Genomic DNA, 15,114 nt, shown 5'->3' on the forward strand with positions numbered 1-15,114 from the left:
CCCTCATGATATGCTTGGTATTGGTAATATGTTTCAACCAGCTGTCAATCACCCTTCCAATGGGAAACGTCTTACTATGACTACCAGCAATGATGGGTCTAAATGGGGGATGAATTACGCCCATATGGACCTTAGGTATTCCAAAGATTGTGGCAAGCACAGGAAAGTCAACTTTAATAAACTTGTACAAATCTTCACAATCCTTTGATCCAACAAAAACTCTTCAAGATAAGAGTCAATTCTACTATGTGCAATGTTTATTTGATTAAGACTGTAGGCTTAATGTGCTGTATTATTCAATATGTCAAACATCTTATCGAAAGCACTCTGATCATACAGCACAATGCGCCACCCTTGTCAGCCGACATTATCCTGATGTTATTTCTACAAAGTGTGTCAATAACATCCCACATCTTGTTGTCCATTTCACCATTAGCCATAACACCATTAACCGGGTGATTTCTCATCTGATTGCATAAATCATAAAGACTGTTGTTAACTACTTTCTCAAATGAAACCAAAGTCTTATGCATGGGTGGCGTGAAAGTGCTACGTTTCTTAAGCTGGTTGCCAATTAAAGGTAGTGAAGCATTATCATGAAAGAATATTCCTAAATTAAGTTTCCTAAGGAAAATTTTGAATTCAACCAGTGTGTCCACGATGTCAAATGGAGCCCCAGGTGTGTATTTCATACCCATCGAAAATATGGAAAAAAATTCCTTATCAATGGGGTAAGTGGTGTAGTTGTAAATCTTCATATCCCCTTGAATATTTATTATGTCATTCACACCACCAGTACTCAAGTTCATCACATAATCAGTCTGCAAATTGCTGTTAACTATTCCCTGTTGTAATACTTCCTGGTATCTTGTAATGATTGTAAACTTAGTAACTTAATAGTCACTGACGAGATCAGCCAGGCTTACTAGAGATTTAGTGTTCACAGTGGGAAAAATTGTACTATAAGCAGTTTGAATATGCGGAAAGCAACAACAAAAAAAGTTTTGATAGAAAAAGCAAGAAGTTCCTTAGGGACTTAAAGCAGTATGAAAATGGTTCAGCATACAAATGGACCAGGAACAATAGTAATTACACGCAGTTTGTCCATGAGGGAGACAACAACCAAGGCAAAGAAAGCAAAGCTTTTTTAGCACAGGAAGGGAGAAGGAACAAAAGGGAAGAGTGGGGACACAGGGAGGGGTTCACGAAAAATTGGTATTACAACAGGGAATAGTTAACAGCAATTTGCAGACTGATTATGTGATGAACTTGAGTACTGGTGGTGTGAATGACATAATAAATATTCAAGGGGATATGAAGATTTACAACTACACCACTTACCCCATTGATAAGGAATTTTTTTCCAACAGTGAGTTTATATACAATATTGACACTAATATAGAGCTTTTATTTAAAAACGCTTAGTGTATATAGCGTACTCATTTCGCTTTACCTATACAACACAAGCTTCTCCCTCCAAGGGTTTTATTTCACACATATATATATATATATATATATATATATATATATGTCAAGATATATATATACATATATATACATATATATATATATATACATATATATATATACACACAGACATATATATATATATATATATATATATATATATATATATATATATATATATATATATACATAATGTGTGTGTGTATATATATATATATATATAATATGTGTGTGTGGTGCATGCATGCATACATAAAATAAATATATATATATATATATATATATATATATATATATATATATATATATATATATGCACACATGCACGCACACTGCGGATATTTATTAAAGAAATGGAGCATGTCCCAGCAGATGCAATTGAAATGAGGTCATGTGTCTTTTGTATGTGTCTACAGTGATCGGATGTTCAACTTCTCCCAGTAGTTGCCATATTTTTCTCCTCTGTCCCTCTTTTGGTGCCATTTGTGGGTTGACCAGGAAACAGCCAGTGCTAGTCGCATATTGGGAACTCTTTATTTTGAACTGTGGTTGACTTCATTGGTCGTGGTCCTGAGTTGCCAGTTGTACACATATACTTGTTTGGTGCCCAACTCCACATATGTTTGGGGGTGGAGAAGGTTGTTAACATTTATGCTGATTCAACCTTTGGCATCTTCAGCTTTTTATGGGTTTGAGGGTGTGGTTCTGAGGTTGGCATCCATGCTGGCAGCCGGTCTTTGCTGGTGTTTTCATTGTAGCTCTTGGTACAGATCACTGTTGGTGCTGCTACACTGGTCTCTCCTGTGAGCCCATAAAGATTTTGGCATTGAACCCATTTATCAGTGTTGCACAGTCCTTTGTAGTGGCTTCCTTTGATGTGCTGCTGCACTGTCCCAGACCCCAGGACTGTGGCTGCACTCTCCCATTCTCACCAGCTTGTAGACAGAGGATCAAAAGCTGCTACAAAAAGTATTGTAGGTCTGGCTCTAAAGCTTCCTACTTGCTGTCTGAAATTTACAAGCCAAGAAAGCAGATGTGTAAAGTGGAAGCAGATTTGACTCTGGAATCAAGCATGCCAGACACTGAAGTATGGGTTTAAGATTATTCTACTGTGCTACTGCTAGATGAATTAGAATTTTTAAGAAGTTATTGCCTTTATTTGCTGGAAGTTTTTTTTGCTAGAGCCATAGCTAACTCTTTACACTTCCAAGAATGCAGCATTTGTCATGCATCTCTCTGCAGCATCTGCATGGTATGTTCAACACCTTTGAAAAACAGCATAGGTTGGCTTGTGTTTCTAGACTGCTGTTTTTACTAATATTAAGGATGTGCCTTCCTAGGGTGTCCACTCAGTAGAAGAGCTTGGAAGTCTGTGAGTTAGAAGACTGATGGATTGACCAACAGATAAATGTTTACGTAACTAAAATGTCAGATATGTAGAATTGGGTCCATTCCTTATGTCCCTACCGTGGCTGAATAGGTCTCCAAGATGTATATGTGTTTAATTTTATCACCCCTAGCAGTGGATCTTGTGGGGGCTGGCAGTGTTGAGGTTTGTGATGGGGCTGCAGTAAGCATTAGTCCTATGGTATTTGCAGTATTAGTTTGTTCCTTTTTATTTTATTGTTTAGCTTGCCCTTTACCAGATTACTACACTGATCAGTCTTGACCACTTGCATGTATAATCCCAGGTGACTAAATTCCCAGAATCTGAATAAAAAGATGTTTTTATCATATTTATTTGCATTGATCTATACAGAAAATATGTAACATTTAATGGTGGCAAGTTTACTTTGCTACTGTGGTTAATGAGAATTTGGCAGTGGTAATTTTTCAATGAATGAATGCCTTATCTTGTTTCATGCAAGTTAATTGACAGTTATAAAAATGTTAGGAACATGCCTAGAAACTTCTGTTCTCAACTGTTTCATGTAGTTGTATGGTCCTGATTTTGTTTAGCCCAGTAATGTGGTTGTATAACACGTGCTTGCCTGAGATGCATGTCATGGTTTCTAGTTTTATTACTTATAGCTGTTTGGTATCAGCGTTTCTGTGACAGTTGCGGATGTTTAACTTCATTGTCAGTATCTCATTATGTGTTCAATTGAATTTTAAAATGTTAGTAAAAATTATATGTAGTGAATATCAGAAATTGTAAAGAACCAAAGTCGTTTAGTATTACTGGAGTAATAGTATTTCTGGATTTTTTTATTTTGGCTTGTGCATACAGCTTATTATGTGGTTAAATAGTTGGGACTTAATTACTATATTTATCTGACTTGCTCTGTTCTTCATTTTGTCTTAGTTGAAGATCAGAAGGAGCTGACATCTCCCATAAATCCTGAAGTACGACAGAAGGAAGTGCAGATGAACTTTTTCAACCAGCTGACATGTGTTTTTAACCCTGATGTGACTGTTAGGGTATCTGCAGGGCTGCAGGCTCAGGTTAGAAAACTTTACTCTTTTTTAAACTGTATGTAGAAGGATGTTAACATGTACAATGTCCACTTTTAGAAGTTGTTTGCTCTGGGAAGATTGTGCATTTTGTTTCAAGTTTATGAACACACACTGCATTTTGGCAGGACCCTTCTGTTTACAAATTCATTTTCTTCTCGCTGTGGCGGGCTTGTGGAGTGCTGATTTGCAGAACTTGTAAGTAGTTAAACGACATGATTATAGTTGTGGAACGTTTTCATTTGTAAAGCAGTGTTTAATATTGCATTTGATCATCTCTTCCATCCGTTCCTCAAGGGATGGTTCTTCAGATCCATGTCGCATCCGACTTCAGCCACTGTCAAGCTTCAACTCCAGTGCTTAAGCTGCTCACCTTACCAGTAATCCCCAGATCTCGTTTGCCTCTTGATCGCTCTGGATGTGGTCCTTGGTGCTCAGGTGGGTTTAGACTATGATGTATGACATTCACTTCGCTGTTTTTCCTTTCTTCAAATGGAGTGGATTCTCTTTCCTCTTCCTCCCCTGATATATTAGTGTGTGGTGTGCTCATAGGTGAGTACTTGGGTAACTGCCCTTGTGAGCCATTGTAAGCCTAGCCAATTATCCCTTGTGAGACTCAAACCTTGCACCTTATGTTTATAAGGCAAACACCTTAACCATTAGGCCACCCTCCGTACGTTTGTGTGTACATGTGTGTATATGTCTACATGTTTTTCCCAGTTAGGGGTTGCCACAGCAGAACTCCGGTCCGCTAATGATTGGCAGTAGATTTTCATGGTGCCGAGTTGCCAGCTCGACGCCCAACCTACAATGAAGGCACACCCATTTGCGCATGTTTTTCGTAACGCCACTTGACCCGTGGGGAGGACCTGCAGACTCCATACAGAAGGCACTCTCCGCAAACTAGCTGAGAATCAAACGGGAGAACCTCTTGATGTGAGGCAACAACGCTACCGCTGCACCACCGCTGATGCTGCACATATAGATATAGATATGTAGAGAGATATTACAGAAAGAGGTTCTCCCGTTCTATTCTCCGCTAGTATGCGGAGAGTGCCTTCTGTATGGAGTCTGCAGGTCCTCCGAAAAACATCCGCGAATGGGCGTGCCTATATATTAGTGGACTGGAGTTATGCTGTGGCGACCGCTATCCAGGAAAAGCCAAAAGACAACAAAATATATAAATACATAGGTTCATACTAGGCTATCTGACCTAGGGCATTTATAAGCCTAGCCAGAATGTGTTTGGCTTTCGCCACCCTTTTTAAATTTATTTTGCCATGCCCTTTTTCGAGGTTAGTATACTGTGCCTCTGTCTAACAGTGACACAGAAGTGATATCCGGGATAAACCTACGATCTCCCATCCACTCATCAAGATTCCTCTTGAAGAGAGTCAATGAGGGACTCTGCCTAACCTGGACTGGGATTTTATTCCAGAGTGAAGAGAGCCTCTGGGTTATGAATCTGTCTCTCCAGCATGTCCTATTTATTTCAGTGCTGAGGTTCAAGTCTCTCGAGCGCGTAGCTCGATGGGATTTGGATTTTCTGAGGTGCAGCATGTCCATTAATTCCGGGTTGGACATGGCTTTATACGTCGGGCACAGATCGCCTCTGAACAGGCGGTATGCCACTGAGTAGAGCTGGAGTTTCTTTAACTGGGCAGCATATGGCATCTGTTTGAGCCCTTTGATCCTCTTGGTGCGGTACTTTTGGGGTCTTTACAGTTGCTGCAGGTGTCTGGTAAGGTACATCCCAAAAGGGGCATTGTACTCAATTATGGGCCTGAAGAGGGATGAGTAAAGAGGCACGATGACGTCCCCTGATCTAGATGTAAATCCCTTCATGATTAGGTGAGCTATATAAAATGTTTTTCTAACCACTTTGGCCACGTGGTTGTCAAATGAGAGATTGATATCAAGTTGGGTCCCCAGGTCCCTAATTACTTCTTCTGTACTTAATGGATTACCATCTATGTGGTAATTTGTGGGCACTTTGTTTTTGCCAAAGGGGATGACTATACACTTTTTGGCATTTAGCTTGAGGCCATGGCTCTGGCACCAGTTGTCTGTTTCTATGAGGCCCTTTTGGAGGATGCTTGTGTCAGCTGGAGAGTCTCTTATGGCGCCCAGTTTGCAGTCATCTGCGAACTTGGTCAGCCACAGTCCTTCCGTGTTGGCCTGTACCGCCGAGAAATATATACCGAACAAGAGAGGTCCCAGGACTGAGCCTTGTGAGACACCACTTGTAACTGGTTTGAAGTCTGACATGGCTCCAGCAATTCTAACCATGTGGGTTCTGTCCTTGATCCAGTTTGCAATCCATCTAGTGACATAGGGGTTTATATTTAAGCTGGTGAGCTTATCTATAATGCCTGAGTGGGGTATTGTATCGAAGGCTTTTGCAAGGTCCAGGTAGGCTGTGTGGACCACCTTCCCCTAGTCATTGGCCTTGGTGACTGTTTCAAAGAAATCCACCAGGTTTAAGAGGCAGGATTTGCCCTTAACAAAGCCGAACTGGGTAGGATCCAGTGTTTGTAGGTCCCCAATATATTTATGAGGTCCATGATGATCCTTTCCATAGCTTTGCAGACCAAGCTAGTCAGGCTTATGGGGCGATAGTTTCCAGGATCCGTTGAGGCACCACCTTTATGGAGAGGGACCACTGTTGCTGTACGCCACTCTTTGGGCACATATCCTGTAGTAAGGCTGAGATTGAACAGTAGTTTTATGTTTGGGTTAAGCTCTTCTTGGAGTTCATGTAGGGGCAGCCCGGGACACCGTCTGGTCCCATTGAAGCTGTGTTTTTGCTTTGGAGAGGGCGGCTCTTACCTGAGCATCTGAGATGTCAGGGGCAGCACTTTGCTGGGATAGATATTTGCCCTTTGGTGGGGGAGGGAGTTTGCGCTGAACCTGTCAGCTAGGATGTTGGCAATGTCTGTGGGTTTGGTGTATTTTTTGTCATTTTGGACTAATTCTGTGCATATCTGGGAATTACCACCCAGGTTCCTAACATAACTAAAGAAAGCCTTGTGATTATCCTTAGTGTCCTGTGCAGTTTTTTCTCTCGAAGCTGGCCTTAGACAATTTTATGTGTGCCCGTAGTTTTTTGCTAATACTGATCAGTGATGCCTTCCCTTTTTGGGATTTTGCTCTCATTTAGTAGCTTCCTTCTTCTATTGTATAGTTTGTTTATGGCGGGGGTCCACCAGACAGGACGTCTGCCTTTGGAGGATTGGGTCTTGGTTTTATTTGGGATCGCATGATCCATGCATTCCTGAAGGTGTTCATAGAATATGTTTATAAAGGATTCTGCGGTCTGGTCCGTATTTTCCACAGGCCCGGGGGCTTTGAAGGATTCCACCTCAGTTTTGAGGAGTGTAAAATTTGCTTTAGAGAAGTTTTTCACCGTGGTTTTCTGGGCAGGGGGTGGGGTCGGGATGTGCATGTCCAGTGAGATTAGTTTATGGTCTGATCTTACCAGTGAGGGATACACTTCTGGTCTGGAGCAGAGTGTCCCCATGTTGGTGATGATCAGGTCCAGTATGTTTTCCCCTCTTGTGGGAGTGGTAACAAGTTGTTCCATAGCATTTGAGTTTATAAATTCTAGGAACCTTTGGGCTAGGGTGTTGGAGCTAGAGTAATGCTTCCAGTCTATGTTTGGGTAGTTGAAGTCGCCCAATATAATGGTGTTTGGAAAGACCTTCATATTTTCCAGTGTTCTCAGGAAGGCCGAGTGGGGTTCCTGGGTTTGGGAGGGTGGTCTGTAGTAGGCTATAAACTGGAAGGCAGTTTTACCCACTGTTGGTTGCACATGGATAGTCTCTGATGCTTCGTGCTTTGCCACCAACCTGGAGGTGTGGGGATCTTTGAATATCGATACCCCCCCCCTCCTTTTGTGGTTCGTCCAAGTTTTGGGGCCGAAAAGCATGGTATGAGGTATAACCTGGTAGTGCTGGGGTGCTCTCGGGAGCCCTGAGTCAGGTTTCTGTTACTGCACAGATATCTATGCTCTCCATGCTAAGGAGAGTTTAGAGTGCGTGCATCTTGAGGTTTAGACTTCTGGCGTTGAGTGGCATTACTCTTAGTTTCTTATCCCTTGTGATACCTATGGAGGTGGGTTTGTCTTAAAAAGGTACTATGGGGGTAGCAAGAGCCTTTGCCAATATCCGAAAGCCCAGGGGTGACAGGTGCAAGCCGTCCCTAGCGAAGCATTGTGGCTTGTCGAGCATATCATCCCAAGCTGACAGGCTTTGGATCCCCTTTGAATGACACCAGTACTCCAGTACAGCTCTTTTGATTGTGCACCTTTAACTCCTAGTGGGCGTGGCTTGAGTCTTTAAAAAATAAAGTTATCACCTTACAATTCTAACAAATACTCATTGACATAGGTCAAATATCAATACAATTGTGTTTGCCATCATGTATGCTTCAAGATAAAATATTCTGATACCTCGTATAGGGCATGGTTTTGGAATTATTAATGCAAATATGAACAAGCAATATTTGACGCCTAGAGGAGCAGTAGGCGGTAACTGCAGATGCACCTGGAGGCGTCACTCGGCTGTAATGAGTTAAGGCAGTTGTTGAAATTGATCATCTTGTCTTCATATTGTGGCATCATTCTTGGTGAGGGTAAGATGCTACTCAAGGTCAGGGTCATACCGGCCTGGGCTACATGCTCAGAGAGCTCTTTTATGTCTCTCTCTATGTAGTCCAGGGAGGTAGTCTCAGGTCATTCACAGCAGCATGGACAATGACAGAGTCATATTTGTACTTGCCTTGGAGTGACCTGAGTGCTTGTGTTATGTGGTGGATCCTAGCGCCCAACAGGCTGCTCACCGTGACCCTCTCCTTGTTCAGCCTGGTGAGCGGGACGTCAGTGTGCCTGATGAGTCACCTATTACAAGTGTATCAGGTGTGTTTAGTCTTAAGGGCTGTGACTGATCAGCACACTGGCTTTGTGAGATGTGTTGCACGTGTTATGTTTTGGGGTAGCGGCTGCTTGGGTGTCTGCTTTGGAGGTCTCTGCTGCTTCGGCAGATCTTTATTTAGAGCCTCCGAGTATGTTTTTGTGTGGTTATGTGTTTGGTTTGCTGTCGTGGTAGGTCTATGTGAGACTGGAATTGTAGTGAGTGTGGTTTCCTTCTCCTCCTGACTGGTTATGCCAGTACTGAGTTGAGAGAGCTTAGCCTCCAGTTTGGCTATATGGTTGCATCTCTCACATGTGTTGGAATTTGTTGGGAGGAGGAGAGGGTTGTCTGTGTACATGAGGCAGTTGTAACATTGCCTCAAGATTCCCAGATTCACCAGCCGGACCGGAGAGGAGATTGACAACTGACCTTTGGACATGCTAGAATAATTTTGGGAATTCCTTAATTGAAAACCAGGGCCAGTGGGGAGTGAGGGTGTAGTGCTTTTAATTTTTAGTGCTGACTTATATAATTGCTTTAGTGAGCAAGTGCCACGTAACTTAAATGCAATGTGTTACAGGTAACTTAAATGCAAAAACGACAAACAGTAACTTTCACGTGAAACAAGGAAATAAGTATAGTAAGCAATGCAGATATCACTAGTGATCCACAGAAGCGCTGAGAAGCCGCGTATTAGGTGGAATTAGCGTTCCAGGGAAATAACAAGCAAACAAGCATATAAACAATGTTAGATTCAGCAGGCCTGGATCTAGTCTATGCTACAGCAAACAAGGTGTACCAATTTCAGTAAGATGCAGTTCAAATATTCAGGCAGTATAAACCTTTAACCAGAAATTCCCAGCTCAGAAGGGCAGAGTCCAGCCTCTTCTCCCACAAGAGTGCAGACCACAAACCTTCTTAATGTAAAATAACTGGCCTGAAGCCCAAGTGCTTAAACCAGAACTAATACACTTTAAGAATAACAGACACTGGGCTCTCAATCAGCAGTTCCCAACTTAGAAGGATGAAAGCTACCTGTCCTGCCACCACAGTGCATGCTACAAACCTTCCTAATTTAAAACAACTGGTCTGAAGCCCAAGTGCTTAATCCAAAAGACTTAGAATGATAGCTACACTTTAATCAAGTTACTACCAAGCAGTAATAAATACAATTGAATACTTTAGAGAATGCCTGGATTAGTGCTCAAGTTACACAAACAAAGCTAGATCCAGCAGGCCCTAATCCAGTCTATGCCACAGCAAACAAGGCACCAACTTCAGTAAGAAGCAGTTCAGATATGCATGCACTATAAGCCTTTAACCAGAAATTCCCAGCTCAGAAGGGCAGAGTCCAGCCTCTCCTCCCACAAGAGTGCAGACCACGAACCCTCTTAATGTAAAATAACTGGCCTGAAAGCCCAAGTGCTTAAACCAGAATTAATACACTTTTAGAATAACGGACACTGAGCCCTCAATCAGCAGTTCCCAACCTAGAAGGCTGTAAGCTACCTGTTCTGCCACTACAGTGCAGACCACAAACCCTCTCAGTGCAAAACAACTGGTCCGAAGCCCAAGTGTTTAAACCAAAAGGCTTAGAATGAGTTACACCAAGCAGTAATAAATACAATTGAGTACTTTTAAGACGATGCAAAAGTAAAAAAAAGTAGGTAGAAACACAAGTACAGTAAAAGCAGATTACATTTTTTTTTTTCCTGAACAAGTGCTGAGATCAAAGAAACAGATTTGAGTGCTGAAACTAGAAAACTGGCTAGTTATAAGAAAAAAAAAACTAAGCTAGAAGGCTTCCCTCCAACACAGAAGGGATTGGGGGCTCAGAAGCCTACAAATAGCCTATACCACTTAACAGGAAAGGCAGGAAACGAGCTTAAATTTTTTTTTTTGTTTTTTTTTTCTGTTTCCCAGATGCTTTCTTTGTACACAGTAGGAGTGCCTGAAATCAGAATATGATCTCACTGCACTCAGTTGAGTGAGCAAATGAGATGGGCCCAGAAGGAGTATCCAAACACAAATTTACAAGAGGGGCTGGCAGTTGCAAGGCCACTAAGATTAACACCAAAACAAAAACAGGGAGGGTGGGTGGGACTAACTGAAGAGCAGAGTCAAAACTTCCAGTTCAGTTAATATTCCTTCCACACAGTTAAAATCAATTTAAATACTGTATTTTTTTGAAAAAAAAAGAGCAGATAAAGGTACTTAAATTCATAATGTAATTCTGTGTGAATGTATATATAATGTGCGTGTATATGTATGTATATATAATGTGTATATGTGTGTGTGTATATGTGTGTGTATATAAAGACTACTCAAGTGGTAAATTTACATCACATTTGTATAGAAAACCCATTTACTCAAATTCATTGCTACATTTTAAGAGTTGGCATCCTGTTCACCAGAAGGGGTCATTTAGTTAAAGGTCAGTATGTGAGATTGGCCAGAATGATCTCTGAATAGGACGATTTTATTAGAGAATGTGATAAATGGAGATGTTGCAGAAAAGAGGATAGCCCTACAATTTTATCAATAACATCGCTGATGTAGTTAAACATGAGAGAAGGAGGGATTTTTACACACTTTTTAGCAAACCCCACTGGTTTAGTAAGATCCCTGGAGCCTATCAGGATTCATGGGTTTAATAGAGGGTTGGTTCTACCCTTCACGGTTGTTTATTCTTTAAATTAAAAAAAAAAAAAAAAAATTTTGGACCACTTTCACATTAGACCAAAAAATCTCTAAGAAACTGGGGAATAAACAATTGGTGGTTTACAAAAAGGAAATGTCCCTTAAAGGTCTAGTGGAAATGCAAGTCTAAGACAGGACCAGGTGGCACTTACAAATGTGGGAGATTTGGACAATGTTCATTTATATTGGACACCGATTGTATCAAGTTTGAGAATGTAGGTAAAATCACCACTCACAAAAAGTATTATTGTTGCACAAAAGGTGTGGTATATATTGCGGTTTGTGGCTCATGTAAAGTGTGTTGGGAAGACAGTGGGAGCCTTTAGGAAAAGAATTTATCAAAATAATTATGACATCCACAACAAAAAAGACACAAATGCGTTGTATAAGCACATTAGTACATATCCAACAAACTCCTTTACATTGTTTGTATTGGACCACTTTGATCTGGGTCTGCAGGGTGGTCCTAAAGATGATTTCTTAGTGTTTTTAGAGCTCAAGTGGCAGGTTAGACTTGATGCCTGTCAACCACTTGGGCTTAATGACAAGATTTCTATCAGCTCACTTTTAAAATTAAAATCTGTTTTATATGATTTTTTTAAGTGTGTACCAATATTAATGTTTTCATGGTAGGGTTACTTTAAATAATTAAGGTTGGTTCATGGAATATTGACCAATGAGCATTTAGGGTAGGGTTTTTAAGGTCATCAAATTTGTTTGTAATTGTTCTGAAGTAGTCTAGTATACAGACGAAAGCGCTTAATGTTGTTAAAGTATTGTGGTATTTGGTCTATTGCAGTGTGTGTTGGCTAGTTTTTCCTTTCATTCCTTATTTTATTTCAGTTGGTTGGGTTTGTTTACTACTTTGTCTGCATTAGGGAAATAGGAAAATTTCAAAGGCGTATCGGGTTACTTGTAGTAGTTAATTTGCAACAAACTCTGCTAACCGGCACCCATGGGGATTGGTAGTTGCTGGATAACTGTAGTTTCTTGTTGCTTGAGAGCTGATATTAAAAACAGGCCTGACTAATACTGTACCCTGTACTATTTGTTTGGTTTGAATTGTTCTTAGGTTGGGGAAAGAGGGAATTTATTCCAATCTTCCTTTTTTAAAACACTCAAACTCTAAAAAAAATGTAAGGTATGTTTCTGCAGGGGGAGAAAAAGTGCATCACACCAAAATTGTACTTTATTTCTTAGTTTATTTTTTCTTTCTTTTCTGGTTGCTTGAGTTCCGGTTAACTGAGTTTGCTTTAATATTTTGTTTATGGCAAAGTTTGACTTGGAACAAAGCCAATTTTTAGTCGAGACCCCGGGAGAAACGCTTCAGACCCACGTCTTTGGATCATGGGAGGAAATCTGAGTACCCAGAGGAAATGCACACGAACGCAGGGAGGACATGCAGTTTCTGCACAGAAGGCACCCCAGGTGAGAATCGAACTGCAGAACCTCTTGCTGTGAGGTGACAATGCTAGCGTTGCACCTCTGGCCAGCTATGGCCATTCAATGTAGTGTTTTCTTTTTCTTCCATGTAGCTCAATGATTCTCATTTTGCTATTTTTGTAAATCGTGTTTTTTCAAATTCCGTAGCCGGACATGGAGATTTTACCTGTGTGAAGAGTTTGTGGAAAGTCCATAGCAAAAGTACCAATGGTACTTTTAGGGAATCCCTCCCCAAGGGGAAAAAAGATAATGATGAAGGTGCCCCATTCTTATCTAGAGTAATGCTTAAGCTTTGTTGGCATTTTAAAATAAAATGGCTAAGTATCTTTAACGGTCCTTACAAACTGGCAGGTTAGCAGACAGTATTAACAAAGCTTCAAAATTCTGTTATGACAAGTTAGTTAAATAGGGGTAAAAACTGGAACCAACTGAGGCATGGATACACTCCAGCACTGCATACAGAACTGATCTGCAGTATGACATTTATATTGTATTGTAATATAGATATTAGAATATAAACTTTCTTTAGTTCCTCCAGTGTTTTTATAAACATTAGTGATATAAAATGTAGTTTATGCTTTCACAAATCAAGAAAATTCCATTCCGTCATCCACTTCTTGCTAAGTCACATTTCACAAGTCTAATCATGTTTAAGATGGGATTGATGGTGTACAGTCTCCCATTTATTCACTAATTTCGGTGTTGCTGGGTTTCCTGATCATGCTCTCTTAACATCAGTATGTGGTTCAAGTCCATTGTCCTCATGATTTTTCTAGTGTTCTCCTGTGCTTGTTTTTTTTTACTCAAGTATTTTCCTTTGCGTTGAACAGTGGGAGTGATTTTACTGGTAATCTCTCTGGGCATTGAGAAACAGTCACATTCTGCATGCTTGCTCACTCTGATGGCTAAAGTTTTGTTTCTTCAGTAGCTATTTCTGCATCCTGAAGTATATGATCCTTCTGGAAAAATAAATTATCTTGAAGGCAGATGTCGCACCTGCTTCTTGACATTCCCTCCTGATTGCCGGGGTAAACCTGTTTTACCTTCTTTGATTTCAGGAGCAGCTGGTATGGCTGCATCTTTACTAATGTAGGTCTTGGCTGCTTTCTCGTGGCCATATTTGTAGAGTATACTCTGTGTATGCACTCAATTAACAAATACTGCTGTGGCACCCCCCCCCCCCCCCCAAGTTTCATGGAATTGAGTCTATTTCCTTTTTGTCTGGTACTACAGAAAATGTCAGGTTTTCTGTCTCATGGTCAGTCCTCTAACTTTGCCCCCCCCCCCCCAAAAAAAAAAAAAACAAAAAAACTGCTTTTCTTTATAAAACTAATGTTCAGCCAGCCTTTTCTTGACTGCAAGTTGATTTTTTTTTTTTTTTTTTTTTAATCAGCTCATCTGAACAGCTAATGAGAGCTTATTTTCCAGCTTTTTTTACTAATTTTGTTTTTTCAGTAAGTCACATAAATTAAATACCTCTAAGAGCATTTGATTTATGTCTTTCCTTTAAATTACTGGAAGCCATCTCCTTTACCAAAAGTTAAATTTGCAGCTCTTCAGCAAATAAACAGTTCAAGTTTCTTCCTAGCCAAAGTCTGCTTTTTTTCTTTTTTTTTGGGTGATTTTCTGTTCTATTCTGAGAATAGAGACAAGGGAAGATAGTGGAACTGGTGAACAGCTTCAAGTATCTGGGAGGAGTAGTTGAGAAGGGTAGTCTGAAAGAAGAGGTCCAAGTTAGAATCATAGGGCCTGCAACCAACTGGCATAAAGTATCAGGTGTAGTCTATGACAGAAGAATGCCAAAGAAGATGAAAAGTAAGGTGTACAAGACTGGTGCGACCAGTACTAATGTATGGTACAGAAACCTGGGCAGTAAAGGCAGAACAGTTGAAGCTTGAGGTGATAGAAATAAAGTGCCTGAGAAAGGTGGTAGGATGCGCACTGTGGAACAGACGAAGAAATGAGGACATAAGAGCAGCCAAAGTAGCTCCAATTGCAGAAAAGATCAAAGAGAACAGATTACGATGGCTTGAGCACATGTGTAGAAAACAGAAGACAATCTGGTGAGGAAGATTTGGGACAGACGGGAAGAAAATAAGAGGAAGCGAGGTCATCCAGCAAAAAGAGGTGGATGGATTGT

At 40.7% G+C, this 15,114-nt stretch overlaps 1 protein-coding gene across 1 annotated transcript in view; it reads left to right on the plus strand.

Annotated features, from left to right (window-relative positions):
• Nucleotides 1-15,114, plus strand: part of UBR4 (ubiquitin protein ligase E3 component n-recognin 4) — a 3,959,899-nt gene that overhangs the window by 51,596 nt on the left and 3,893,189 nt on the right. The window contains 1 exon segment of the mRNA XM_044087073.1: nt 3,773-3,912. Coding sequence (XP_043943008.1) covers nt 3,773-3,912 — 140 coding nt within the window.

Source organism: Protopterus annectens, chromosome 1.part1 (assembly GCF_019279795.1).
Source record: "Protopterus annectens isolate FY-2018-M chromosome 1.part1, PAN1.0, whole genome shotgun sequence".
NCBI lineage: Eukaryota > Metazoa > Chordata > Ceratodontiformes > Protopteridae > Protopterus > Protopterus annectens.